This window comes from Octodon degus, unplaced genomic scaffold, assembly GCF_000260255.1.
Source record: "Octodon degus isolate 3935 unplaced genomic scaffold, OctDeg1.0 scaffold00282, whole genome shotgun sequence".
Taxonomy (NCBI): Eukaryota; Metazoa; Chordata; class Mammalia; order Rodentia; family Octodontidae; genus Octodon; species Octodon degus.
In genome coordinates this window covers 833379-860722 of record NW_004524858.1, presented here as the reverse complement: position 1 = coordinate 860722, position 27344 = coordinate 833379, and the positions used below count along the sequence as shown (strand labels likewise).

General features: G+C 58.3%; 4 protein-coding genes across 14 annotated transcripts in view; 3 read left to right on the top strand and 1 right to left on the bottom strand.

The window, feature by feature from the left end:
• Positions 1-1683: 1683 nt before the first annotated feature.
• Positions 1684-10675, top strand: Kxd1 (KxDL motif containing 1). Of its 5 annotated transcripts, none has more exons than XM_023707172.1 (5): positions 1684-1765; positions 6339-6463; positions 7886-8038; positions 9276-9322; positions 9887-10675. In XM_023707172.1, exons 1-5 carry the CDS (start codon positions 1727-1729, stop codon positions 10126-10128), a joined length of 606 nt encoding a protein of 201 aa, XP_023562940.1. In that variant the 5' UTR covers positions 1684-1726; the 3' UTR covers positions 10129-10675. The 5 variants fall into 5 exon arrangements, with proteins under 5 accessions (XP_023562940.1, XP_004646941.2, XP_023562939.1 ...); XM_004646884.2 differs by having other exon boundaries at positions 1684-1786; positions 9899-10675; XM_023707171.1 differs by having other exon boundaries at positions 1684-1786.
• A 1117-nt stretch (positions 10676-11792) lies between these two features.
• On the top strand, positions 11793-14204 carry Uba52 (ubiquitin A-52 residue ribosomal protein fusion product 1). Of its 2 annotated transcripts, XM_004646855.3 has the most exons (5): positions 11793-11866; positions 12977-13087; positions 13295-13381; positions 13830-13932; positions 14016-14204. In XM_004646855.3, exons 2-5 carry the CDS (start codon positions 12985-12987, stop codon positions 14107-14109), a joined length of 387 nt encoding a protein of 128 aa, XP_004646912.1. In that variant the 5' UTR covers positions 11793-11866; positions 12977-12984; the 3' UTR covers positions 14110-14204. The 2 variants fall into 2 exon arrangements, with proteins under 2 accessions (XP_004646912.1, XP_023562946.1); XM_023707178.1 differs by lacking the exon at positions 11793-11866 and having other exon boundaries at positions 12970-13087.
• Positions 14205-14946: 742 nt separating this feature from the next.
• On the top strand, positions 14947-17150 carry Rex1bd (required for excision 1-B domain containing). Its single transcript, XM_004646883.2, has 5 exons — positions 14947-15069; positions 15164-15246; positions 15349-15553; positions 16388-16467; positions 16926-17150. The coding sequence occupies exons 1-5, from the start codon at positions 14968-14970 to the stop codon at positions 16996-16998; spliced, it is 543 nt and encodes a 180-aa protein (XP_004646940.2). The 5' UTR covers positions 14947-14967; the 3' UTR covers positions 16999-17150.
• Positions 17151-17438: 288 nt separating this feature from the next.
• The window catches only part of Crlf1 (cytokine receptor like factor 1), a 13679-nt gene continuing 3773 nt past the window's right edge, over positions 17439-27344 (bottom strand). The window contains exons 1-10 of one of the 6 annotated variants that reach the window (XM_023707163.1): positions 25722-26596; positions 25331-25466; positions 22836-23117; positions 22466-22595; positions 22224-22393; positions 20825-20982; positions 20529-20697; positions 18262-18449; positions 18131-18178; positions 17439-17707 (exon numbers count right to left, since the gene is read on the bottom strand). In XM_023707163.1, the coding sequence (XP_023562931.1) occupies positions 17687-17707; positions 18131-18178; positions 18262-18449; positions 20529-20697; positions 20825-20982; positions 22224-22393; positions 22466-22595; positions 22836-22965 (1014 nt within the window). In that variant the 5' untranslated portion in view covers positions 22966-23117; positions 25331-25466; positions 25722-26596 and the 3' untranslated portion in view covers positions 17439-17686. Of the gene's footprint in view, positions 17708-18130; positions 18179-18261; positions 18450-20528; positions 20698-20824; positions 20983-22223; positions 22394-22465; positions 22596-22835; positions 23118-25330; positions 26597-27095; positions 27318-27344 lie in introns of those variants that run through there. The other 5 variants (XM_023707162.1, XM_023707164.1, XM_023707160.1 and 2 more) reach the window with 5 other exon arrangements.

Genomic DNA, 27344 nt, shown 5'->3' with positions numbered 1-27344 from the left:
GAATGGGGGACCGCATTCCGTAGCCCCGACCTAGATCAACATCTGGCTTAGAATAAAGAGAGTGGGGCGAGGTCTCGCGACGGAGCCATCCGCTCGCTCCCTGGGAGCTTGGTCTCAGGAGGGGTCCCCGCCTCAGGTGTGGAGCCCGATTGCCCTGTGGAGGCCGGGCATCCACCGTGCCCAGCCTTGCCTGCCGCCCCTCTACCCGCAGCAGCTGCCGGTGTGCGGGGCGGGGGCGGGGGTCGGGCGCGACGAGGGCCGAGGCCCCGGCAGCACTCACCAGCGCTGGGTGCCCCAAACCTCCCACTACACAGACGCCAGGGCCTCCCGCCCTGCTTCTGTTGGTGCAGCGCGGCAGGGATGGCTCCGCCCCGGGGCGTGGCCTATACATGTCCCGCCCCACAACGGCACCGGGGAAGCAGGGCGGGCCCACAGTCCGCACGGCCTACTATTGGGTTATTCAGCCGTCCGCTCTACCAGTATATGGCGCTGATTGGCTGATCCAGAGAAGCGGTTTCTTTTTTTTTTTTTTTTTTTTTTTTTTTAATCTCGGCCCTCTGTACACTCACCACTCCCCCTCTCAGTTTATTTGCATAATTTAAAGAGACAAGCAGCTCCGGCCACTTGAAACCGAAGTTTTAAGTACAATGTTTATGTGTGGCCGGCGCTGAGTGAGGCTCCCTGGACGAGGCACTACGAGGGACAAAAATTTTTTGAGGCAAGGTCTCAAAATAAATACAAATAATAGATGTGAGGAAGAAAGAAAAGGAAGAAATCTACACAATCTAAATGAGCATGAGCCGGGCGTCTCCCAGCGGTCCGGAGGCTGAGATGGGAAGACTGTTGCTAGTTCGAGACCAGCCTGGGCTACCAAGTGAGCTCAAGGCCAGCCTGAGCTGCAGAGCGAGACCCTGTCTCAACAAGAGAATAAATAAATAAATTCTATTTGGCGTCAGGACCCGCGGGCGCTATCCCGGAAACGCGAGCAGGGCTGCCAGATGTGCAATAAATAGAGAGAATGGTGACGCAGGCTATTAGTTCCAGCGCTCAGGAGGCTGAAGGAGGACCACATAGTTGAAGCCGTTCAAGGCATCTTTACAACATAGCGAGGCAGCTTTTATTTTATTTTATTTTTACATCTGTGTCGAATACGTGCACTTTGTCCTCTTCATGATTTCCTAAACACAGTATAAAGCTCTACGAGCGGTGGGGGAGGAAGGGACACAACTCTACGGGCTGGGGATGTGGCCCAGTGGAAAAGCTCTTGCCTTGCCTGTACGAGGTCCTGGGTTTTATTTGTTTTATTTTAATTATTTTTGAGGCCCTGGGTTATATCCCCAGTACCACATACATAAAGAAAATGATTTACAAAATATTTTACAAAATATTTAACTGTACGCAGCAGAGATTATGTGCCTGAATGTGGTCCCCAGCTTGGGTCTGGCTCAGCCACAGACACACTGGAGTGTCTTAAGCCTTGGAGTGGCACCTTCAGGTCCAGGACTCAGCTTTCCAATCCGCATAATGGGACTGTGTCTTTCACTGCGCTTCAAGGCTGCTTTGGTGCCCAGTTGGACAACTGAGCAGGCGTAGAAAGGACCGTCTGATTGGTTATTCGTTGTGACGCACACACGCGCCATATAACCCCACCCCTTCCTGCCTCGCTGGGCAGACGCGCAGGCCCAGCGTACGGGGTTGCTACGCACCCTCGCCCGCGCGCTGCGTGATGGCGTCAGGACGCGCGGGCGCCATCCCGGAAGCGCGAGTAAGGCTGCCAGATGTGCAGGTGCCGCCGCTCCCGAAGCCCGGGCTGAGTTTGGGGTGGGGCTGGGGATGCCGGGGCTGGGAGGAGCCGGGCCGAGTCGGGCGCGGCACCGGGGCTGCCCATGGGGTGGGGCGCGCCGCTGGCACATCTGGGCGCTCCTGCTGCGCGCAGGCCTCAGTTTCCCCGGCGGCGCAGCGGACGTTCGGGTGGTGCCGCGGGCTGGATCTGGATCCCGGGCGCCGATGTTGGGTTCGCCTGTGTTCAGATTGTGCCATGTCACCTGGAGCCGCGCAGCTCACTTGCTTTTGCCTCAGTTTCCCGGCTTGTTGGAGGCGGGCGTGTCTATTCGGGCGCCGCCCTACCGGGAGTTTTGAGTCAAATTAACCCGTGGCATCCCTGCCTAGTTCTGATCTTGGGCGGCTGAGCCAGCCCGTCAGCCTCAGTCTCTCGCGGAGGTGATAGTGTCTGCCGCGTAGTGCTGATTGAGAATTAAATGAAGTGTTTAATCGAATGAAAATCAAATGCAGGGGTTGGCTCAGGTTCTTGGAAGCACCTGCGATGTTTTTGTTTAAAATGCCGATGCTTCGGCAGCCCTGGGACCTTGTCATTTTGGTGGCTTCTGGGGATTGAACTCAGGTCCTTGCACTTGCCAGGGAAGCGCTTAGTCCACTGAGCTCTCTCCTGCGCCCCATTTTGTTGTCTTCTTGAAGCAGGGTTTCTTTGGGGCCGGGGAGATGGCTCAGTAGAACAAGTGCTCGCCTGGCGGGTCCTGAGTTCAAGCTCCCGTACGCAGTTCAGGCTGGCCTTGAACTCACTTTGTAGCACAGGCTGGCCTCAAGCTCACAGTGATCCTCCTGCCTCTGCCTCCTGAGTGCTACGATTACAGGAGAGCACCACCGTGCCCAGAGGTCCTGGGACGTGACTCCACTTGAAGAAACAGCTTCCTTGAAGAGCTGCTTTTTCAAATTTTTCCTTTCAAGAAGCAGGATCTCTGAAGAGATCCTTTGGCCTCAGCCTTTTAAGTATGCCCTGCGATGGCCAGAGCTTTGCTTTTGAGTCACGTTTGGTTTCCATCCTTTTGATTTTTTTTTTAATCTTTTCTTTTGTTTCATTGTTTTGTTCAGACTGGATCTCACTGGATAGCCCAAGTTGGCCTCGAACTTGAGATCCTTCTATCTGGGCCTCCTGGGTGCTGGGATTTCAGGTGTGTGCCACTGTGTCTGTCAGGATCATATTAACGTTTCTTAAAGCTGAGATAATTGGGATGTGAAGAGATTCCCAAGGTCACAAAAGCTTGCTGTCTGCAGGTTTCTCCCATGAATGGATTCAGACCGTGGTCCAGAGCCCCAGTGGCACTGTGTGTGTGTGTGTGTGCGCGCGCGCGCGCACGTGCACGTGGGGGGGGGGAGGAGCAGCAGCAGCCGGGCAGTTAGTCTAGGAAAAAGGTGACCATAAACCCCATAACCATCACATCTGGGAGCCAGAGAGCAGAAGGAGCCGTTCTTTAAAACAGAGCTGAGTCTTAGGAGGTTCAAATCCGACACCTGTTGGGCCCTAGCAGTGGGCCTCTCCTCACGTGATTCTCCTTTTTTCTTCTTTGTGGTCTTGGAGATGAAACTCAGACATCCAGATTTCTCGGCACATGCTCTGCTGCTCAGCCCTGCTCCCCTTTAAAGTTTTCAGATAGGAGCTCATTAAGTGACCCAGATAGCCTTCAGAGTTCCACTGCCTCTGTGTCAGCCTCCCCAGCAGCTGGGGCTGCAAGCGCAGGCCACGGTGGCTGAGTGCAGGTCTCCTCCATCCACGCGGCTGTGCTTCCTGGGAAGTGAACTGCGTGGCCATGCATGGCGTGAAGTAGACATTTGGTCAAGAGTGGTTGAAGCAGGAGAGACAGAGCGCCGTCCCTGCGGCTCGCTTCTATTTTACTTATTTATTTTTGTCTTTTTTTTTTTTTATGTATTTGATACAGGGTCTCGCTACACAGCTCAGACCTTGTAGTGATCCTCCTGTTTACAGCCTCCCCAGCACTGGCGTTACAGGCGTGCGTCACCACGCCCCGTGTCAGTGGCCAGCTCAGCGGGCTCCAGGTGGGGTCAGCGCAGTGTACTGTAGCGGGGATTGAACCCTCGGACCCGGGTCCTGGCGCTTGCCAAGGCAGGCTCTTAGACGGCTTGTTTTTATCTTTTTGAGACAGGGTCTCACTCTGCAGTTCATTTTGGCCTTGAACTCGTTTTGTAGCCAGGGCTGACCTCAAATTCACAGTCCTTCTCAGGCCTCCGGATTGTGAGGGCTGCCGGGTGCGTGGGCCAGGAGGCTGGCACAGCTCGTTTTTAGAAGACACTGTGAAAACTGCTAGACAGATTCAGGGCACCAATATTTATTTCCTTGGCATTGGGAATCTAACTCAGAACCTTGCCAGACAGGTGCTTGTGCCACAGAGCTATATCCCCAGCCCACAAATAGGTATTCTTAGCGGACATGGAGCATGTGGCCATGATCCCAGCACTGGGGGAGGCTAGGGCAGAGGGTCACAGGGACTGTAATGCTCGCCTAAGCTGCATAGGGAGAGAAAAACAATAAACAACAACAAAAAAATATTCTTGGACTTTGTGTTTTAGAAAAAATAATTTGTTGCCACCTTTTACAAAGCAGGCAGTTTCACAGGGGAAAGGAATACCTACTGGCATTTTTTTCTCCTTTAAAAATAAGACAGCAGGGCTGGTGAGATGGCTCAGTGGTCTAAAGCACCTACTTAGAACAAGCTTAGCAAAGCACAGGGACCGCGGTTCAATCCCCCAGCACCACATGCCAGCCAGCCTTGCCCCCTGGTGGGCTGAGCTGGCCACACACACACACACACACACACACACACATAAATAAAAAAGATTTTATAAAAATAATAAAATAAAAATAAGACAGCACTCAGGCCAGAATGTGAAACACAGCTACTGTGACACACAGCTGTCCCACCCCAGGTGGGTAGTAAGCACCTGCTTGTACTCACACCTGGCTGTGGCCGGCATCCTAGGTTTCTCTGAACCTCAGTTTTGTCATCTCATGGTGACAGTTCCCAATGTGTGAGTTTTGAACCTGGTCCAGGGTAGAGTAGGTGCTCCAGAAATGGGGAATGGGAAAGTAGATAAACAGGCTGTGGCCTTTCCTCATCCCTCCCCCAGCCCACCCCCACTTTTTTTTTTTTTTTTTTTTGTGGAACTGGGGATTGAACTCAGGCCCTTGTGCTTGCCAGGTCAGCGCTTATTCCACTGAGCATCTCCCTGGCCATTGTCTAGCTTTTTGAGAGACAGGGCCTCATTATATAGCCCAGGCTGGCCTGGAACTTGTGGTGATCCTCCTGCCTCAGCCTCCTGAATGCTGGGAGTACAGGCGTGCACCAGCGCACCAGGCCCCTGGGTATGAATCGTAACCAATCACAAGTAGGCTTTTCTATTATATTATTATTATTATTATTATTATTATTATTATTGTATTTGGTACAGGGTCTCACTATGCAGCTTGGACTCGTAGTGATCTAGCTTCCTGTTTTTAGCCTCCCCAGCACTGGGATTACAGGCATGCCTGCGCCACCATGCCTGGTATCAATGGCCGGCTCAGCACGTCTGGGTGGGCCAGCATAGCATGTGGTACAGGGGATCGAATCCTGGTCTGTGCGCCTGCCTAAGCAAGTGCTTAGTCTGCTGAACTATCTCACCAGCCCACGAGTAGGCTTTTCTGTAGATCGCTAGATGTGTAGGCTGCAGAGCTAAGCCACAGTCTATCAGGTTTCGAGACTTTTCCAGGCAGAACGCTGCAGCTGTGTGTCATCCGTGGGTCAGGATGCAGGGCACAGCACGGCTGTCTGGCTTCCAGGGCCTGCAGCCTTCCTGCAAGCATCTGCAGTTGTGTTTTTTGTTTGTTCATAAAAGTCTGGCATCAGAGCTGTGTGCAAAACAGTATCTGTGTGCCCAAAATCAAGTCCTGGGGGCCTTAGCAGGTCCCGAGTAGACCCTGAACAGCGACCCACTCTTGCCTCTGCACTCTTAGAGCTGTGCTGCAGCTGCTGCAAAGGTTGAGCTGCTTACGGAATCAGGAGGGCGGGAGGGGAAAGTGGTCTGCAACGGCTTGTCTTGAAGGACTCTTGGAGCCGGGGGCTGTGGGAGGATGGCTTTCGCCCTGTGATCCCAGCTGCCTCGGAGGCTGAGGCAGGAGGCTGGAGAGTTGGAGTCCAGCCTGGGCGATTTAGCATGACCATGTCTCAAAATGAAAAGATCTCTTGGGAAACAAAACAGTGGAGTGGCTGGGGATTGGATAAGGTGGCCGTGTGTGTCCTGCTAGTGGGGACAGCACAGGAAGGCGGCTGGTAGCCTTGGGCACTGGCCAGCAGGAGGCCCGGAGGTGGGGCAAGGCGGGTTTCCAGGCATGAGCCCTGGTAGCTGCCCCTTTGTTGGGATGACCACGAGCCAGCTCATGTGCAGTGAGGGAGCCACCTCTTCCTCCCTGTTGGGGCCTCTGTGCCCCATGTCTAGCTCTGCCCACTGCTCCTGGTGCTGACCAGACTCTGTGGCCCCTGTTTCAGGCAGCGGAGGAGGAGCAGGAAGAGATGGACACCCCAGACTCTGCCTCAAGGGTCTTCTGCAGCCGAATCCTGAGCATGGTGAATGTGGATGACGTGAACGCCATCATCATGGCCCAGAAGAACATGTGAGTGACCACATGGGTCCTGGCACGGGCTGGAATGGGCCTGGGGCCTGCGTGGTGAGCTGCTCGCCTTCTAGCTGGGAGCTGGTGGCTTGGAGCCGCTGCATCTGTAGGGTAGCCCAGGGGCTTCTGGTAAGGGCTGGGACAGATGCAGCCCAAGCCTTGACTGCACTCCAGATGTAGCCGCATTTTCGTCGTAGTTCCTTAATTTCATCTCCCTAGGGTGCCAGGATGGAGCCAGCAGGGACATGGCACACAGCCACTTGGCACTGAGCCTCTCCCCTGCCCTGCTTTTAGTTCTTTAGGAAAGATGCACACCTGACTCTGGGGACCTCCCAGACAGAGGCAGTCAGCAGCAGGCCCAGCCCAGCTGGCCCCGTGGTGTCGGGGGTCTAACCAGAACGCAGCACAGGGCAGGGCAGGTCTGGGGATGTGGGGTGGGGTGGGGACAAGTGTCCCGGAGAAGGTGTGATAAGTTGGTTTTCTGTGACCATGACAAAGCCCCCGAGATTCACCTGCCATCCCAGCATTGGGAGGCCGAGGCAGGAGGATCACTGCGAGCTCAAGGCCAGCCTGGGCTACATAGCCAGACCTTGTCTCAAGAAGACAAAAAAAAAAAAAAAAAAAAAAAAAGGACCAACATAAAAAGATCCAAGTCGTGCCAGAGGATACACTTTTCTCCCCTGCAGTCCCCAGTGTTGAATCCAGGTCCTTGCCGTGAGCTACCACCCCATCTCTGTATTTTATATTTTGATTCTTTGTTTTGTTTTTGTAGAACCGGGTATTGAACTCAGACCTTGCACTTACCAGGCAAGCACTTATCCTACTGAGCTCTCTCCCTGGCCCCTGTATTTTATATTTTGAGATAGAACTTGCTAAATTGCCCACATAAGACTCTTAACTCACATTCTTTTTTTGATTTTTTTTTTTTAAATGAATTTTAGGACAGGGTTTACAGGGCGTACAGGGTCTCATTGTGTAGATCGGACCATAGTGATTCTCCTGTTTTCAGCCTCCCAAGCACTGGGATTATAGGTGCCAGCTGCCACACCCAGTCTCACACCGTTTTAGCACACCCTCGGGGTGGGGCTGGCAAGGCAAAATGGGGATTGAACCCCAGCTGCTGTGTTCTGCCGTTGCAGGCGCTTTAGTTTGCTGATTGGACTCACATTCTTCTTACATCTGCTTTCTGGAATGCTGGCACGATAGCCATGTGACACCATGCCTGGTTTCTAGAACTATTTGTTAGTAGGGTTTTAAGGTTTGAATAGGAGTTTCCTAGCTGTTGTGAACACACACAGATTACAGGAGCAGCCCTCGTAAAGGCTGTGACTGGAGCCAGGGCTCAGCAGGGCTATGTGGTAGCACCCGAGGGCTGTGGCCAGCACCTGTGGGCAGGGCCACTCACCCCTTCTGGGCCACCAGGCTGGACCGCTTCGAGAAGACCAACGAGATGCTGCTGAACTTCAATAGCCTGTCCAGCGCCCGCCTGCAGCAGATGAGCGAGCGCTTCGTGCACCACACTCGGACGCTGGTGGAGATGAAGCGGGACCTGGACAGCGTCTTTCGCAGGATCAGGTGCGCCCGCCCATCCCGTCTTGCCCATTTATTTATTTATTTATTTATTTATTTATTTATTTATTTATTATTACTATTATTATTTTTTGAGGAACCGGGGATTGAACTCAGGCCCTTGCACTTGCCAGGCAAGCACTTACCCTACTGAGCCATCTCCCTGGCCCCTGCCCATTTCTTTTTTGTGGCTACCATTGCACTCAAGTCAGGACAGGGAGAAGCGGACAGTGATCCTGTCGCTCCCATCCCTTTGCCCCCAAAAGTCTTCTGTCGGCAGCCTGGTGTGGGGCACACCTGTGATCCCAGTGCTGGGGAGGTTGGGACAGGAGGGTCGAGCTTTGGAGCCCAGCCAGCCTGGGGGCTTAGCAGGACCCTGTCTCAAAATACAAAGTAAGGGCTGGGGAGATAGCTTAGTAGAATAAACGCTTGCCTGGCAAGCGCAACATTCTGAGTTCAGTCCCAGTACCACAAAAAAAAAAAAAAAAAAAAAAAAGTAAAAGGTGTCAGAGCTGTGTGCAAAACAGTATCTGTGTGCCTGAAACCAAGTCCTGGGTGCCTTAGCAGGTCCCGAGTAGGCCCTGCACAGCGACCCACCCCTGCCTCTGCCCTCTTAGAGCTGTGCTGCAGCTGCTGCAAAGGTTGAGGAGTTGATGACGAGATAGCTTGGTGGTCTAAGTGCCTGCCTGGCAAGTGCAAGGACTCGGGTTTGATCCCCAGTACTGCATGACGTGGGCCACGAGAGCCCACGTGCACAGACCTGGCTGAGACTGGGCATGGTGGCACAGGCCTGTGATCCCAGCGCTGGAGAGACTGAGACAGGAAGATCACTATGGTTCTGAGCTGTGTAGTGAGACCCTGCACCAAATAAGTAAATAAATAATTCAAAATAAGAGCAGGCTGGGGCTGCAGCTCAGTACACAGGCCCTGGGTTCCCTCTCCAGTAGGTGTATGGGGGAGCGGGAGGGCGCAAGGGAAATTGTGCCCAGGCGTAGAAGAGATGGGTCGCACGAGGGCACTGTGGGGAGGACTGCCAGTGTCCAAGCCTGCACCAGGCTCTGTGCAGGAAGAACTCAGTGCCTACCTGCGCCAAGAGGTGTGGGGCTGCCAGGGCATTGGCTGCCAGGCTGTGTGCCGAGCCTCCAGACAGACGGGACAGAGAGAGACAGGACTGTGTGTGGCAGGGGCTGTCACACTGCCTGCCCACCCTGGCCCAGCCCGTGCGTCCCTTCTGTCCCCACAGGACGCTGAAAGGGAAGCTGGCCAGGCAGCACCCAGAGGCCTTCAGCCGTAAGTGTCCCAGGGCCACTTGTGGCCCCAACCCAGAGCCCAGCCCCTGCCCTCGGGTGTTCCCCTGGGCTGGTGCTGAGCCCTGGTCCTGAGGCCCAGGGCTGCTGGGAGTGGGATCACTGCCTTGGGAGGTCACGGGCATGGACAAGGACACTGACTCTCCAGTATGCACTTCAGAACCCTTCAGGGTGAGGCTGTCACCCACCATCACCTGTGCACCAGGGATGGTGAGGGGCCCTGTTCACAGAGGGTGCGACATTGCCAGAGGAAGCCAGAAAGGGACACGGAGTGGCAGGGACCACACTTAGCGGTCTGCTCACCTGACACTGCCGCCCCAGCGGGTCCCCAATGCTGAGTCTCAGTTTACCACTTGTGCTAAGTGGGTGGCAACCTGAGCAGGGATGGTGTGGGAGGTGACACAGCTAAGGCCACACCAGCCTGAGCTCAGAGCGCATGTCCTGCCTGTGCATTAGTTTCCTTCTCTGTGCAGTAGGTCGGGCCACATCCCTGTGGCGGGGGGACCTCTCGGGTTCATCTGAGTAAGCCCCTCACCCAACATGCCGGTCCCCTCCCCAGACCTCCCTGAGGCCTTGTTCCTGGAGGATGACGATGAAGACCCCATTCCACCCAGCATCACCACCACTATTGCCACCTCTGAGCAGAGCACAGGCTCATGCGACACCAGCCCGGACACCGTCTCGCCCTCCCTCAGCCCTGGCTTCGAGGACCTATCCCACATCCAATGTGGCTCCCCTACTGTCAATGGCCACAGCCTGACAGACACGGAGGAGACGCCAGGAGAATAGCCCACCCTGTGCCCCTGCGGCCCGGGGTGTTCTAGGTGTCTCATTCCCACCCTCCTCCAGACTACAGTACTTGCGCAGGACCTGGGCCACCCCGGGCCACACCCAGGTCTTCAGAGTCGGTCCCTGGGCATTCTCTGAACCGTGCTGAAAATGTCTCTAGAGAGCAGACCTATAGGTCCCCGTTCTGGCCGGGAAATCCTGGAGGTGGATGTGCAGTGTCACACCTGAGTTTGACCGGGCCACCCCTGTGCCCCGCTGCTAATTCTGGTTTCCCCGCTCCTCTGTAAGAGTTCGGAACCCTTTCTCCAGCTGTTTGGCCTGAGTGGTCTGAGCTGGGCACGAGGCGGGAGACAGCCTGCCGTACAGCCCTGGGCCCAGCCTGGCTAGGTAGGAGTTTCTGACCAGAAGAAGGGCCCTGTGGCCTGGCAGGTATTACCCGGGTCCTCCTTAACCACTGAGGAAAACAGTTTAATGGAATATTTTTGTAGCCAATGTTTACAGATGATGTTGGGAAGTTATAAATAAAAGACTGTCAGTAAGACAGAACGTACGTCAGCCTCAGCTTCCTTCCATCCTCTGTCTGGAGATGGGCAGTTGTGCTGCAGATGGGGCCCTGCTGGACAGGGTGCATATGCGATGGGGCTGCTCTTGCTGGGTCCTTGGTAGCAGCTGTGGGAACCCAGCTGTCCTCCCCTCCTGAGTCTCCCGCCTCTGCTCCCTCAGATCTTGGCCTTGGTGAATGATTTGGGCATCTAATCTGGGCTCCACTCAACCCTCCAGAGCACTGAGGAATTATGGTGTTGGGGCTGGAGATTTAGCTCAGTGGCACAGCGCCTGCCTGGCATGAGGTCCTGAGTGCAGTTCCCAGTATCCCGGGAATACATGTTATTAGAGGCATCATCTGGCTAGTGGGATGGCTCATGTCTACTACGGAGGCTGTATAAGATTCACTGCAGAAGTAATCCATACAAAATGATGGTTGGATTTCCCTTTTTTTTTTTTTTTTTTTTTTTTTAAGCGCTGTTCATGGTTACAACAGACCTGTAATCCCGAAGCAGCCAAAAGGCTGTGGCAAGAGGATCTCTGAGTTCCTAGTCAGCTTGGACTATGTGCAAGATCCTGTGTCAAAACAAAACAGAATGGGCTGGAGAGATAGCTCAGTAGAATAAGTGTTTGCCTGGCAAATTCAAGATCATGAGTTCAATCCCCAGTACCGCAAAAACAAAAACCCAGAAACCTAAAGGCATCTTCCCGGACTGAAGTGAGCATATGCCTGTGCTGGCTACAAAGCGGGGCACGGGAATGTTAAAGGAGATACAGTTCTAGGCTGGCTCGTGGGCAACTGGAGCCCCTCACCATCTCGATCCGATCCTGCGTCTCGACCCTCTCCATCACGCCTGTGCTTGGCAGAAAACATTCGTTCCCCTACTCTGCTGGCTACACAATAGCAGCCGCCAGGTAGACCGCCGCTCTGAACACCTGGAGAGGCGTGGCCCCCCCGCCCGGTGGGCGGTGCTTGGGCCCGGAAGCGGCTTTGCGTGCTTGCCCACACGCCAGGCGGCTTCCTTTGCCAGTATCCGACACGTAGGCGTCGGGGGCGGGGCCTGGGGGGCAGGACGTGTGCGCAGCGCGGATTGTGACGCAGCGCGAGCGTGCTCGGTGCGCAGGCGCTCTCAGCGGTGAACAGGCGGTTTCCGGTTCCGTCGCCCTCTTTCTCTTCAACGAGGCGGCCGAGCGGGTAGGTGGCGGAGGTCGAGCTGTTTCGCGCTGGGTCGGTGCTGCTCGGAGTCTGTGGCCCCGGGAGGCGAAGAGGGTGGGCCTGAGGCCGCCAGAAAGGGCTGGTCTCGGCGGGGTGGCGACCACCCGGAGCGCAGCCTCGGCCAGGGGCCTGGCCGTTCTCGGCCCGCGCGACCCCGTGAGTCCTCGGGCTGCTGTGCGCCTTCCCGAGGCGATCCGAACCCCACTCCTTCGGTTGGGTGTTTCTTCTGCCCTCCCGCTATCGTTTTCGTGTATGTGAGACAGCTTGGCCACGTAGTTCAGGCTGGCGTTCAGCTCGCCAAGTAGCCAGGGTGGCTTTGAATTCTCGGGCCTCCAGCCCCAGCCTCCCAAGCGCGGGGGGGTGGCCTCCGCTTTCTAGGCTCTCCCTGCCTTTCTGAGCAAGCGCTTGACAAGCCTGCTTCTCCCCTAGACCTTGCCCTTGTTTATGGGTTGCAGGAAAAGCAAGAAGGGAGGTCCGGCCAGTTCGTACTGACTGTGAAGGAAAAAGAATGTCGGGCGTCCAGCAGGGAGTTGGGCAAGGGGAGGGGAGGGATGTGCCTTAAGGAGGGGGCTTCCCATGCAGGCGGATCGAAAGGGCTGGCGGTTGGGGAGGAAGGACTGGTGGATCTCTGCAGGCGGGGTCACTGGGAAAACGTGTCTGCCGGGTGCTGTCGTTCCATCAGACACACCACACTGGGAATTAAATTCAGAGGGCTCTTATCGCTGAGATACCTGCAGCCTTGTTTCTTCAATTTTAAATTTTGGGACAGAGTTTGCTAAGTTGCCCTGATGACCACAAACTTGGAATCTTCCCGTTTCAGCCTCCACCTGCAAAGGGACTGGGTGTCGTTCAGGGGTAGAGCCACTTGTTCACAGGCCCAGTCTTCCATGTCCAGCACTTGTGACAGCAGCCAGCAGTGTGGCAGGGGAAATGTGAATTTAGGTTGCACACGAGTGTGAGGCTCTTCGGGGCAGAGGGAAGGGACAGTCCAGGACAGCCTGAGGTTAGGGTGGCACAGGCCGCGGGCTGGCAGCCTCAGCTGGTGCCTGGAAGACCTGCCACACTCACTGCTCCATCCCCTGCCAGCAGACGCAGACATGCAGATCTTTGTGAAGACCCTGACGGGCAAGACCATCACCCTCGAGGTTGAGCCCAGTGACACCATCGAGAATGTCAAAGCCAAAATCCAAGACAAGGAGGGTGAGTTGGGTTAGGTGAGGGCTCTGCTTGTGTGTGTGTGTGGGGGGGGGGGGAATCAGGCTTAGAACACTCCTTTGCCAGTGTGTGACTGTGGAGGAGGGCTAGAAATCTGTCTCCTTTGGAGCGAGGGTCACTCCTGCAGGAAGGGTCTGCGGAGCCAATGGCAGTAACCTCCCAGTGACCAGTTCAGATCTGTCTGCACTGCAGGCATCCCCCCTGACCAGCAGCGTCTGATATTTGCCGGCAAACAACTGGAGGATGGGCGGACCCTCTCTGACTACAACATCCAAAAAGGTACGGGTCTAGGATCTCCAGACAGGGGCTCCTGTGCCCCCGGGCACTTTGGGACCACCAGGGGGGTCCTTCTGATGAGGAGGATCAGGCTGTGGTGTGGGCTCTGGGTTCTTTCCCCAAAACAAGAAAGGATGAGGAAGGAGCCAGTAGGATAGGGGTCCTGTTCTGTCACTTGAAGATATCTGGTCCCAAGATGGCATTGGTTACTCTTATTTTTAAATGACTGATGTGAATACTTGGCATTGTATTGTTTAGAAAGGTTATGGCTGTGGGGGTGTGGCTCAGGGGAAGAATAAGTTGTTCCATCCCCAGCTCCAGGGAAGAAAACCACATGAAAGTATGGTTAAGGGAAACGGGAGAGTCAGCTCTTTCCAGTCTCCTGCATGTGGGGGTGTGCCCTGGGACTGTGGCCCTGCACTGAGCCAGCACCCCTTGCTCATCCCTCTAGAGTCCACCCTGCACCTGGTGCTTCGCCTGCGAGGTGGGATCATCGAGCCATCCCTGCGCCAGCTTGCCCAGAAGTACAACTGTGACAAGATGATCTGCCGCAAGTATGTGGAGTGGGGTGGGGGCAGGAGGGTCAGGATGTCCTGACCAGCTGCTCAGCTGCTCCTGTCCCTTCTTTCCCTGCTAGGTGTTATGCCCGCCTGCACCCCCGTGCTGTCAACTGCCGCAAGAAGAAGTGTGGCCACACCAACAACCTGCGCCCCAAGAAGAAGGTCAAATAAAGCTCAGCCAGCCCCTCGTCCAGAAGGGCACCACCTGCCCAACGCCTGCAGCCTTGGGGCCTGAATAAAGTTTCCCTCCCTTGACTAGAGCAGCAGCTGGTGTCCGTGTGCCTCTTTGTCCAGGGGAAGGCTGCAGAATGGCCATCTTCCTTGGGGCCTTTCCCAGCTTTCCACTCTCACCTGTGGGGCTCCCATCCTGTGTGTTTTTGTCACAGCCAAGCATACATCACTTTGAGTCCTGGCCTCTTGTCTGGAACCAGGAGTTGAAGGCATGGCTGGGATCCCAAAAGCCCTGGGAACTGGGCCTAGGTGCTGAGGGCTTGTGGTGGGAAGAGGACCAGCGACCTGTTGGGGTGCTGGGCTCAGCTTTAGCCATGAGGTTGATCTAAAAGCAGAGGGGTCAGATCTGTGCGCTCGTGTGGCGTGGCTGGCACCAGACTCTCGAGTGCTAGGCGGGGAGCGTGTCTGAGCTGCACCCAGGTAGCCCTAAGGATTATCCCTGGCCAGAGTCTGCTTGTGTGCTCTGGTCCACATGCTGTGCCAGAAATGCATGCCGGGAGGGGCAGGGGTGCCCCCTCACCCTTTCTGGGCTAGGTTGTCAACTTGTGCAAAGTCCCTGGGCTTTGAGCAGACCTGCAATTCAGGAGGTGCAAGCGCTGCTCCTTAGCACCCCTGACTTGGTGCTCGCGAAGCCGCGCCTTGGTCCTTAGGTGAACGTGCGGAGCAGCTACTGGGCAGACGTTTATCAGGAGATAAACCTAGGTGGCTATTGACAGGCTCAGCGGTGCGGGGACCTCCGGGCCGGCAGGGGGCGTCGAGCGCAGCGAACGACGCATGGCCCGCTGGGGTTGCACAGTCATGATCACCGCAGGGGCCGCGTCGGGTTGCCCGGTCGCCGTGGCGCGCGACCCTGCAGATGCTACTGAAGCCCTGGACCTTCAGGAGCTAGGGTGGCCCTGGGTGAGCCCGGGCTCAGGCAGGGATGGGCCCGGGGCCGGCGGCGCAGGTCCGGGAACGCCGTCCTCATGCCTCAGCCGTGCCTCCCACTCTGCAGAAAGATGCCCCGGTGCGGACGCTGGTGCGGCGCATCGAGCAGCTGCAGGCTGAGCGCGCGCGGGCCTTCGGCCAGCTGGAGGCGTGAGTGCGGGAGGGTGCCGGGCTGAGCAGGGCACGGGACTGGGAGGGTCCGCTCCGGGGATCTGCGCGGGCCCGTGGCATCAGGACTCCCGCCTGCCGCAGAGCCCACCGCCAGTACCTGCAGAGCGGCCCGCATCACGACTTTGCGCGCTACCGGAGCGCCGTACACGAGGTGACCCAGGCCTTCGCCGCCGCCTCCCGCGAGGTGCTGGCGCTGGAAGCCGAACTGGCCGGGCCGCGCGTGCAGCCGCTGCTCGCTAGCCACATCCGCAGCCTGCAGCAACTGGAGCAGACGCGCCTGGCCACGGTGAGCAGACCCCGGCCATCCCCCTTGCAGCCGTCCCTGGGGCGTTCTCGGGCTTTGTTTCCTAACCTGCCTCATTTTTTCCTTTTTTGGTCGCCACTGGGGACTGAACCCAGACGCACTGCACTGAGTACATCCCCACCCCATTTTATTGAGACAGGGTCTCACTAAATTGCTCAGACTTAGCTTGAACCTGTGATCCTGCTGGCTTATCCTTCCACAGTGCCTGAGCTCCTGCCCCAAATTTATCACAAATTTTGTTTCGAGCTCAGCACATCCCCATTTCACCCCAGCCAGCCAAAAGGTATTCCCGGAAAGCCGACCCCCGCTTTCTCGAGGCTCCCCCCCTCAAGCTATTTCCCTTTTTTTGGTTCTCAGACCTTGCCTTGCCGAGTAGTTGTAGATGGGATCATGTCCTACCTACGGCCGCCTGCTCTGAGCTTCACCCAATCCTGGCGGGGGGATGTGCACTCCACTTGAAGCCACAGCCGCACTGCACTTGGCACTTGATTTCTTTTCCTAAACCGGGTCTCCAGAACGAATTTGCGACCTGCCTCTAGCTGAGTTTATAGTGTTCTGCCCTTACTTAGGACCTAAGCGCCTTACCATGCTGGCCGCCCGTCTTTAGCTGTTAGCTCCTAGGTTTTCCTGGGCCCTCAAGGCCACAGCCACAGGGCACTCCACGTAGACTCACCCTGTCCTACTTGCCACTGCCCTGCCCAGTGTGGCTTTTCCCCGGCCCGACCTTTTGGACCCCTTTCTCCCTACAATAGTGGAGGAGGCCAGGAAGCGACTTTTGCTGCTGTGACAACTTCCTTGTCGCCCATCCCCCACCAGGTGGCCATGCTGCAGCTGATGGCGATCCCAGAGCTGGCCAAGCAGGACCCCGACACACGGACACACCAGCTGAAGCTGAAGTGAGCCCTGCCACACATCAAGCTGGCCTGGCTGGGCATACATGGGCCCAATCAGACCTGCGCACACGCTTTGGGGTGCTGTACCCCCGCATCCTTGCCTGGTGCCCCTTTGCACACGTTTCTGCAACTTCGATGCAGAAATTCGCAGTCATTGGATGCAGCTGCCTCGTTGGCCAGTGCCAGTTCTGCACTTATGGCTGGACCCGGAGCTTGGACTGGGGTCTGCTGCCTTGCTACTCTGACCTCCCATGGCCCGCACCCTCCCGCTTGCCAGGATGCCTAAAGCTCCAACCCACAGAGCCGCCCCATCTGGGACCCTCCCCAGAGCTGCCTGGAGCTGCGGCGGCGGGCGGGCAGAAGGGCCCTGGGCTCTCCGCAGCCCCCTCGGAGCTAACTGCGCAGCGTAGGCTAATTCGCCCCATCTGGGTTTTATTTATAGTTCTCATCCGCTCTCGTAGGGTAATTAAAACCATGGAGGCGATCGGCGAGGTTCTCCAGGACCTTAGGTTTGATGCGGAATCTGCAGAGTGATGGTGGCTCCCCGGGGACGCCCCGAGAGAGCTGGGAAATGAGGCCGGTGGCGTCCAGCCCAGCCCCGACCGCCAGCTGGCCGAGGTCGTGGCCCCTGGGGCCGGGAGCCCTCTGCTGCGGCACCGCCCACAATAAAGCAGCCTGTGTCTGTAGTCCCTCCGCCTCTGTCCTGGAGCCTTGTGCCTGGGGAGGGGGCCCCTGGGGCGAGGGGGAGTTGGGGGGAACCGGCACCCTGCCGGAAACTCCCGAGTTCTGACTCACAGCTCCCTCCGGGAGTTCCGGAAACAGACAAGCAGCGGCTGCGGGACTTGCAGGCGAAGCCTCAAGTTCCGGGAGGGGGGAGGTCCAGTTCCAAAGCGTCCCTCTTGGATGCTCCCCATGTCCCCAAACCCCACCGCCCCGCCCCGGCTTCCATCATCTCCACAATGAGAGCACTAAATAGCTCATTTATTTAAAAGACTTGAGGGGCCCCAGGCTGGGCGAGCAATGGGCCCTCTGACCCTGAGTCCCCGCAGGGTTTGCAGCAGCTCGGCCATCCCCTCTGCACGCTAGAGTACACGCACGGGTGGGGCCCTCACGGCCCCCAGAGCTGTCTCCCAGCTGCCAATGGTGCTTGGATGCCCTGAAGCGAGGGTACAATTTGGCCTGGTCTCTGGGTCTTGTGTAGCAGGGAGGGTGGCCCTGGTCACTACAGCTTATCTGGCAGAACCTGTGGGCACAAGAAAAGCCAGGCTCAGCAGCGAGTTGGGGGTGGGGTGTAAAGAGCAGCAAAGGGTCCTATCTTTTGCTGCTTTCAGCTGTGCGGATTTAGGGTGGACACAGTCCCTCCCTGCGCCTTGGTTTCCCTTCTAAGAAAGGAGGCATTCTGGTGGGGGGGAGGGGTCTCCTGCAGGTAAAGAGCTTAACCCAGGGCCTGCACGAGCAAGTCCTCACACTTGCCAGAGAGGACATGATTGCAGTTCAGGCTCCTAGCTAGGCTGAAAGCTACAATGGGCCACACCTGGTTTGGCCACACTTCGGTGTTGAGCAGCACAAATGCTGCCCAGAGGGAGAGGTGGAGTTTGCAGCCACCAGAAAGTCCGTGTCCCTTCCAGCCACCCACACCGACCCTGCCACGCCGAGCCCCCCTTACCTCTCGCCGCACCCCGTCTGCCCGAGGGCAGGATCCCCTCGTCCTGTGCTTGGAAAGAAGGCAGCAGTGTCGTCGGGGCTGCAGACTTGCGTCCCCTGGGTCCCCACGCCCGCAGGTCCCCCCCTCCCTACCTGGTTGCGGGTCTTGTGCGACTTCTGCATCCAGGCCCGCCACTGGTCGTAGAGGCGGAAGCTGAGATTCGAGCAGTACGCGTGCTTCTTGAGCCAGCCCAGGAACTGCTTGAGCTCGCGCCGCACGGGGCCCGAGCTCGGCTCTCCGCCCCGCGGCTCGCACGCCCCGCCGCCCGGGCCCGGGCGCTCTAAAGGCGGAGCGCAGTGTTGGGCGCGGCCGGCAGGGGGCGCACGCGGAGAGACGCGGAGGCGGCGCTGCGGGATTTGCGCCCCTTGAACCCGCGCCTCCTCCCGCGTCCCGAACCGCGTCTGCGCTCCGGCCAGCTGCGCCCTGGGGAGGAGGGGCGGGGACGGGTCGGCTCCTACCCCACAGCTCCTGCAGGAACCCGGTTCCTTTGGCCTGAGCCAGGTGTGAATGCAAGGGGTGGAGGGAGAGGGAGGCCTGGGCCAAAGGGACGGAGAGACAGCAGGCGGCCGAAAAGAAAAAGGGAGAAGGCCAGGCGACACTGAGCTGTCAAGGCTGGGTGGACGGAATTCGTGGGGACAGACAGCCCAGAACGTTCAGGAGGGAACATGCAGGAAGGGGCCAGGTGGGGACACGGCCAGGAGAGCAAGAAGGAAAGAGTGTGTGAGGTCCTGAGCTCTATCCACAGCCCTGGAGAAAGGAAGGAAAATAGAACAAAGGAAGAAAGAAAAAAAGAAGAAAGGAAATGAACAAGAGGGAGGAGGGAGAGAGGGACACAGGGGAGGAGTGGCGGGGGGGGGCAGCATGGAGGCGTCCCCGGGGACGGTCCCAGGATGTGCGGCAGCCGGCGCCAGCGGCCGGCAAGGGCCCAAGCCAGGTGGGCGGCCGCCTGTCTGTCTGTCCAGCGCCGGCCACATCCAGCCCTTAGCAGGCCGTCGGATAAGGACATCGGCCTCACGTCATAAATAAGGCTGGGGACCCGCTGACAGGCCCTGGCACGGCCCCGGCCCCCGCCGCCCCCGTTGGCCTCCCCAGCCTCCCCAGCGGCCTCGGCGCCTCCTGGCTCCCGCGCAAGAATCGCAGGTGCTGGGCACGAGCAGGGGCCAAGGCTCAGGCCCCTCCCGCCGCTCGCTCCCGCCCACCCCAGAACCTGCGGGGGCCCCAATGGGGGCTGGGGAGCTGGCTGGAGCCTGCTTCTGCCCCTTCCGGACTCTGGGACTCTCTTGGGCCTCAGTTTCCCCATCTTCCCACAAGGGTGGGGCTGCACTGTCACTGAACTGAACCCAAGTCCAAGCGTAACCTCCGAGGGCCTCAGGGTCATCACCCGGGGACAGGGGAGCCTCCTCTGAGGCCAAGTCCTGAGGGGGGGTTGGGAGCTTCCAGAGCTTCCAGAGCCCGCAGCCTCACAAAAGTCCTAGCCAGATGTGTCTGTCATCACCTTTCCAGATGGGGAAACTGAGGCTACAAGTTCTACGTAGTGGATTTCATCCCATTTCAAAAGGAAGAGCACAGAGAATCTAAGGGTTGCGAGAGACCCCAGAGAACAACGGAAGTCAGACCCAGGCCCCTAATCCCTCCCATCTCCCACCTGGTCAGAAGGGGGCGCCAAGCAAAGTCCAACAATTTCATAGGCAAGGGTCTCAAACTCACTTGGTCTCTGGGGCTGAGGGTGGGTAGAGGGGATAATGGCCCTGGTGGCAGTGAGACAGATGGTCAGGAAGGGTCCCTAGGGGGACGGCCGCCACTGTGGGGCCATACAGCAACGTGGGCTGTTCTGTCCCATTTCTACAACACTTATTTTTCAAAAAAAATCTAGGATATTTGTATATAAATATACCGTTTTTGAAACAAGGTCTTGCTGCATAATTCAGGCTGACCTTGAACTCACTATAGAACTCAAGCGGGCCTTGAACTCTCAGCAATCCTCCTGCCTCAGCCTCCAGAGTGCTGGGATGATAGGCATGTGCCACCATGCCAGGCACTTTGTTTTTGAATCTCCGCAAGTAGGTTAAATTTTTGGCCTCCCCAAAAGACAGTCCAAATCAACCCTAGATCACACTTGGCCCTGGAGGTCACTGATCTGAGACCTCTGTTCTCTTGGAGAAACAAGGAGGGATATTGGGGCCAGGGAAGTGGCTCAGTGGCATAAATGCCTGCCTGACTAGCGCTAGGTCCTGAGTCTGATTCCCTGATAGCAAAAAACAAACAAAGAACCCAACAACAGAAACCAACAAGAAGGGACACTGAGGCTGGTTGGAGCCAGGTGTGGAGCTCCCCACCCTAGCCCTGTTGGAATGCTCACCACTTCGGGGGGTGGACGCGGCTGTAGGATGGCTCCACTCACTCCAGATCCCAGCTTTCTTGGAACCGTAGATGCCAAAGGGGTTGCAGCGCACTTGTACGAAGTAGACAGTGCCCGGCTTCAAGCCAGCCAGGCGGCACGAGGTCTGGTTGCTGACGTCATCCACCACCTGGACAATGGAGGTGGGGCCAGATGGAGGGCGTGGCCAGGTGGAGGGGTGGAAGCAGGTGGAGGGCGGGGCCAGGTGCAAGGGTGGAAGCAGATGGAGAGCAAGGCTGGAAGGGCTGGGTGAGCACCTTCCAGTCCACGCTGTCCTCCACGCGGTAGCGGATCTGGTACTTGGCTTGGAAGAGGAAATCCTTGAGAGCCGGTGGCGACACCCAGCGCACGCTCAGCTGATCCTCCAGGCCCCCCACACGGCTCACATGGACATCTGGTGGAGGGTCCGTGGTCACTGTGAGGCAAAGCAGGACCTGGTAACCTGAGGCCCCCCCTTTATTTATTTATTTATTTATTTATTTATTTATGTGTGTGTGTGGCCAGCTTAGCCCACCAGGGGGCGGGGCTGGCTGGCATGTGTGCTGGGGGATTGAACCACGATCCCTGTGTTTTGCTAAGCTTGTTCTAAGTAGGTGCTTTAGACCACTGAGCCATCTCACCAGCCCCATAACGAATGTTTTGGGGGTTTTTTTGTTGTTTTTGTTTTTAGGTACTGGGGATTGAACTCAGGCCCCTGTGCTTGCCAGGCAAGTGCTTATGTTACTGAGCCATCTCCCCACCCCCACCCCCTTTCTTTTAAAAGGCAGGGTCTCCCTATGCAGTTCAGGATGGCCTTGAGCTCAGTTTGTAGCCCAGCCTCGACTAGAACTTCCAATGATCCTCCTGCCCCAGCCTCCCGGGTGCTAGGATTACAGGAATGCACCGCCATGCCGGCTGCAACCCTTTTTCTTGAGAGAGATGACAGGCTTGGTCTAGGCTCAGACCCCCAGCGGCAGGGCGCAGGGCAGGGGCTGAGGTGGCCCTGCCTCTGTTTCCCTTCCTCCTGAGCTCTCTGCCAGGCCTGGAGTGGCACTCAGTTAACATCAGCTGTTATCACTTGGATTATCTGTGATGGGAGAAACATAATCCTCACTCCGGGGGGCTGCAGCAAGCCAGGACTGGGGCGGCACCTGTCTAGCCTGCAAGGGCTTCCTTCAAGGCTGCAGCACCCCGCTTCTTCCTGGGATTCAACAGAGGCTCACAACTTTCACACTGCAGCCTCAGGGTGTGACAAGAAAGGATCCTCCCACGGGCCACAGGACAGCTAGCCTCTCCCCACAGGCCTTGCAGCGGGGCTGAAAGGGTTAAGGCATAGGCCTACTTGGGGCTGAGAAACACCCTAATTAGATTAGGCCCAATTCTGTGCTCGGATCATCCACTTCCTGCCTCCCGCCCTCACCTCTCAGCTCTGGGCCTGGGCTTCCTGGGGCGCCTCCCGACCTGGGAGCCCCTCCTGCTCCCAGGGGCCCCCTCCTGCACACCTGGCTGCAGCAGGGGAGGCACTGGGCCAGGTGTTCTCTGGAAAGTGGGGCTATCCTGGCTGTTTTGGGGTTTGGAACTGGGGAGTGGGTGCCCAGCTGTTCCCCCCAGCAGGGCCAGAGCAGGAGTTGGAGCCCAAGCGGGGCAGATGTAGGGGGCACAGCAGGCCTGACTCACCCACATCCAGGATGTCCAGTGTGAGCACATCGGATCGGGCTGAGCCCAGGCGGTTGGTGGCCTCCACCCAGATCTCATAGGGCGTGAAAAGAGCCAGGTCCTTGGGGATGTGGCAGGAGTGTGGCCCCACAGCGTGGTGCTCCTCACATGTGTTGTCCTGCCCGTACCACCTGTGCATGCAGGGGAGGGGGGTCTGAGGAGGCTGGCATGGGGTGCCAAGGGGCAGAAGGGCTGGCACCAACCTCAGCTTGTACTTGAGGGAGTAGTTGGTGTGCAGGAAGGTCTCGCCATGGGCCCCCGGTGTCCAGCGGCACGTGAGGTCCTTCATGTTCTTGGACCAGCAGCTGATGTTAAAGGGCTTCTCGGGGGGCACTAAGGGAAAGTGGATGGAGGAGGGTGAATAGGACACTTTCAGCCCTATTCCTGAAGATGCATTAGGATACTGGCATGTTGTGTGAGGGCCCACACTGAGTGTGGTCCCCCACTGGGCCACACCCCAGCCTGTGGACTACCCTTATGATGTTGGTCAGGCTCTCCCCACACTCAATGCAGCCCCAGGTGGCGGCAGCTCCCCATATCATGTCAGCATCCAGGCATCCTGGGGCCACTTACAGCCCACATAGAGGCAGGAGCCGGCCAGGATGCTGCCGTCGCGGGCATGGCACACGAGATTGTCCCCGGACTGCTGCCTGGACCCGTTGAGGTTGGCCAGGACCAGGGCCAGTGTGGAGGCATTCAACATCCGTGAGAGCTCCGCAGGCAAGCGGCGCCCGTTGAGGGTCCAGTAGAGTCCCTCGGCGGTGGCCCCAGGCGGGTCCCCATGCACTGAGCATGTGGCTTGCAGGGAAGAACCGATGAGGAGTGTGGGGTCCTGGGGTGTGATCACAGCCGTGTCTAGGGCCAAAGAAGACAGGCTGTGTTACACCTGAGGGAGCCATCCAAGGCCCACCATGCCAGGACTTCCTCGGGTCAGCTGTTTTGAGCCACTGGAGACAGAACTGTGGTTCTTCCTTTGCTAGCTACTCCAAGCCTTGGGCCCTGGGCGCTTCTGGGGGAGAAGCACTGGCCTGGCTGAACAGGGAGTGGACCTCTTTTGTCCTGAATATGGACAGGGTAAGGCTGCCTACCATTCCTCACCAAGTCTTGCCCATCCTGTGAAAAAAAGCTGAACCTCTGAAAATCCAAGTATCCCCACCCAGGTTCTCAACTACAGAAACCCTGATGTGGCTGTGACAGCTGTGGGTGCTCCCACTCCCATCCAAAAGGACTTAATGCCCTCCTGCATTCCCTTAACCTAGAAAGAAGGGGCTCTCCTGTGGGGCACATGCCTGTAAGGTCAGCACTCAGGAGGCCAAGGCAGGAGGACTGTGGCAAGTCGAGGCCAGCTGGGGGAGCCAGGCAAACTCCCCGAGGGGAGTTAGAGGTCTGCCTGAACTACACAGCAGGACCTTGCCTCAAAAAAAAAAAAAAAAAAAAAAAGGACTCTCTGTGCTCTGTGTCCTTCACTGGGGCCACTGTGGCAGTTATTGAGACTTCCCAAATCAATTTGAGTGAGCTGGGTGCTGGCACAGAAGTCCCAGGAATGCCCAGCCAGCCCTCCTCTCCTGCTACCTATCAGGGAGACCAGGACCAAAGATAGGTCCATTTCACCCTGAAGAAATTGAGGCCTGCGGGGGAGGGGTGCACTCTGGCCTGAGTCTTTCTCTATCTGGGGAGTGAGAATTCTGGTATCGGCCACAGGGGTCATTTAGGGTATACTGTCAGAGGCCACCCCATGCCACAGTTAGGTTAGGCTGGCCCAGAGTTGAATGCCCCAGCTTGCTGAGGAAGCCTGACTTGGTGATTTCCTTCTCCGTTCCCTTGGGAGGGCGCTGTGCCCTTCACCCATTCAGATTCAGAGGTTCGCAGACCAAAGGAACCAAATGAAGCAGAGGCCAAAGGGAGGCAGCTCACCTAGGCTGGGAGGTGACATCTGAGCTGAGACAGAAGTAAGGGATGTAGCTAAGAAGTATCTAGGGGCCAGCTGTTCTGGTAGGACAGGTACTAGGAAAGGTCTGGGTCAGAAGGGACCCCCAACCTGCAGGGAGGACCAAAAGTTCAGAGTTCTGAGCAGGGAAGGTCCTGGTTACATATGCACTTAAAAAGAATTCCCCAGGCAGCTGAGAAGGGGTTCAGGGGGCTCAAGGGCAGCCATGGGGATCCACATATCCTACCCCCTCAGTGCCCCTTAAATGCCAGCAGTCACCCTGCACCGTCCCACATTCTGCAGAAGGCCATGATAGGAAGGGCTCAGTCCTGGGCCAACCCTAACGATTTTCTGGGGCAAACTTGGCTCAAGTGTGGCTGGGATCACAGTTGCATTTGGGGCTTGGCCCAGGGCTCACTGGAAGTCTCCGTGTCTGTCCGTGTGAAGGAGCACTAGCGCAGGCCAGCAGAGGAGGCGGGGGCGCCCTGGCGGGGGCGCCCTGGCAGGGGGCGTGGGGCCAGGGGGCCGCCCCGGAGGTCTCAGGCAGCCAGCCGCCCGCTAATTCGGAATTCCTCTGGCATGAACTCGGGCGTGCCAGCGCCTCTGCCATGGCCCACCCACCGCTTCCTGCCTGGGCCCCCCCAGCAGGATGGGAGGCACAGACAGCTAGTCGACCCCAGGCCCGGTCTCAGCCCTCCCAGGGTGGGTCACACCGCTCCTGCCCCCACCCCAGCCGGATGTGGCCCAAAGGGGCTCTTTGGGGGGTCTTGGCTGGGGGGCAATGCCCCCCTGCCACACCCACCAGGCCTGGCTGGCCAGTCTGCCAGCAGCTGCAGCTGCCGGCCTAGGGCTGGGATGGGGACAGGGTGCTGGCTGGAGGGGACAAGGCTGAGTGGGCTTGGACAGGACAAGCTCTCTGCCTAGTAGGAAAGGTCAGAGGGACACTTTTTCTCCTGGAGACAAAGGCACAAACTTCGGTGGAGCACCTGGCTCTGCTGTCTGGGCCCTGGGTTCCTCATCCCCACAATGGGAGAAGGACTGCACTACCTGCTAGAGGGTTGCTCAGTGCTACAGGGTGGGCAGGATGAACACACCATGCAGAGACCCCCACTCTACAGCACCTGAGGACCACGGGGCTCACTATCCTGCCCAGCTCCAGGTCCCGGTGCCTTCCCTGTCTCTAGGTTCTGGCGAACAATGAGACAGGCGCTGGGGAAGCAGCAACTGGGAACAAGCTGCTGAGCCTGAAGGGAGCTTGGCCTGGCTTGGAGGGGCTCCTAGAAGACGCCCCTAAGCAAATCCCTAGGCTGGGGTCTGCCCCCTCTGCGCCTGCTGCCCCTCCTTTCCTGAGGAGCTGGGGCCTTTACAAGATTTTCTTTTCCCTTTCCCAATCTGGAGCCACTGCTGTTATTAAAAAGGAACACCATGTGTTTTAAAAGGGAAAAGTGTGAGATTCTCTGAAAGCCGAGCAGGAGGGTGGCCTCAATCCCAGGGTCCCTGCGGGGGGATCCCACCTCTCATCCCACAGGTACCTGCAGACACTTTACGACCCACCAGCCTGGCAGTCAGGTGCTAAGACACACGGTAAGTAGAAACATATTGCCGAGGTGTGAGAATCTTTTATTTAATTTCTTCTCCCTTAAAGGAGAAAACACATGCACAACACCCACCCCACCCCCCACTTTCGCCTGTTGCTCTATGGTTGGGAACAAAGCTCCACGCCACCCACAGTCTGGCAGAGCTATCAGGGACCCCAGAAGGCTCTAGGTAGTCTCTCACCTGTGCAGGCACCTTAGGCAAGCTTGTGGCCCAGGGGTGCCCTGGCCCTGCCCTTTCCAGAATGACACCCGGAGGTGTCCTGCCTGGATGGGGACACAAGCTCACTGAGAACGTCCCCTACCCCCTCGTGCCCGCGTGCATGCCCTTCTGCTGGCTCCACGGGGAATGAGAGGACCAGAATGTGTGTGCGTCGGGATGGAATGTGCGCGCGCCGCGGTGGTGTGCGAACGTGCATCTGGGACGCAGTGTGTGAGTGTCTGAGGGCGAGGGTGACGGGACACAAGCCAGTGTGAGTCTGTGTGTGTCTCCGGGTGTGTCCCAAAGTGGGTCTGGATGTGGAGACCGTATCCTGGCAGGGGTGTGCGTTGAGTGGGGGGCCGAATGCCTGAGGCCAGGAGCGCCCCACAGGGAGGGGCCCTGGGCCTACGGGTTCCCAGGGGGCCTCCCCTAAAGCCTGGGCCCGCAGTGCCCGTGCTTGGGCTCCGGCTCTCACCCACTCGCTCACAAAGCCTTTTCTCGCAGAAGGCTCGCAACCCGCGCAGGATGGATTAAGACGGCTCTGAGTGCCGCCGGTGACGGGGATTTCGCGGATCCCCGTGCGCCTGGTCCCGCGGAGGGAGGGCTGCGGCGCCGGCCCGCGGAGAGGCGCGTCCCCGGGGACCCTGGGCTGCGCGCCAGGCGGCCAGAGCGGGCCCCCGCCCGCCCTCCCTCCCCTCAGGGCTCATCCCTCGCCGGGGGGCCGCTCCCCGCCCGCACCCAGCGCTCCACTGCGTGCGCCCCCGCCCGCCTGGAAGCGGTGCCCAGTGGTCGCCGCAGCACAGTGCACCCGCGGCGCCCCAATGCGTGCAGAGGGCCCGGGCCGCTGCCTCCACCCTCGGGGGCCTGGCTGAGTGCCCCGGCTCGGGTGGCCCAGGTGAGAAGGCCTTGGCGCGGAAGTAGGGCTCTTGGGCCAGGGGACCCAGCCCCGTGCGCCCCACAGGTAAGGGCGCCCCGAGGGCCGCGCCGGGGGCGCCTTCCTTTGTTCCCCGGCCGTCCAGGTGGCGCCCGCGCCCCCTCCCCCCCTCGGCTATCCCCGGGCGCCTGTCCTGGGCCGCGGCGGGATGAGGAGCAGGACGCAGGGTACTCACGGGCTCCCGATCCGGCTCGCGACGCCCCGAGGACGCAAAGCAGTAGCAGGGGCAGCGGCGGCGGCCGCCGCGCGGACTGGGCGCCCGGGCTTGGGCGGCCGGCGGGCATCGAGCTGGCGCTGCTAGGGGCGCACGGGAGACTGTGGAGAGGCGCGGGGTGCGGAGGGCGCGGGCCGGAGCGCCCGCACGTCGCTGGGCGCGAACACGGAGGCCGCAGCAAGTCTGAGCAGCCGAATTGACAAGGCGCTA

Bases quoted from the DNA above. Each gene is read 5' to 3' on its own strand.
- Kxd1 (XM_023707171.1), top strand. From the start codon at position 1,727: ATGGCGTCAGGACGCGCGGGCGCCATCCCGGAAGCGCGAGTAAGGCTG. The intron at 8,039-9,275 runs GTGCGCCCGCCC...CTGTCCCCACAG, and splicing joins AGCGTCTTTCGCAGGATCAG to GACGCTGAAAGGGAAGCTGG. The intron at 9,323-9,886 runs GTAAGTGTCCCA...CCAACATGCCGG, and splicing joins GCACCCAGAGGCCTTCAGCC to TCCCCTCCCCAGACCTCCCT.
- Uba52 (XM_004646855.3), top strand. From the start codon at position 12,985: ATGCAGATCTTTGTGAAGACCCTGACGGGCAAGACCATCACCCTCGAG. The intron at 13,088-13,294 runs GTGAGTTGGGTT...TCTGCACTGCAG, and splicing joins CAAAATCCAAGACAAGGAGG to GCATCCCCCCTGACCAGCAG. The intron at 13,933-14,015 runs GTATGTGGAGTG...TTTCCCTGCTAG, and splicing joins GACAAGATGATCTGCCGCAA to GTGTTATGCCCGCCTGCACC.
- Rex1bd (XM_004646883.2), top strand. From the start codon at position 14,968: ATGATCACCGCAGGGGCCGCGTCGGGTTGCCCGGTCGCCGTGGCGCGC. The intron at 15,070-15,163 runs GTGAGCCCGGGC...CCCACTCTGCAG, and splicing joins AGGAGCTAGGGTGGCCCTGG to AAAGATGCCCCGGTGCGGAC. The intron at 15,554-16,387 runs GTGAGCAGACCC...ATCCCCCACCAG, and splicing joins AGCAGACGCGCCTGGCCACG to GTGGCCATGCTGCAGCTGAT.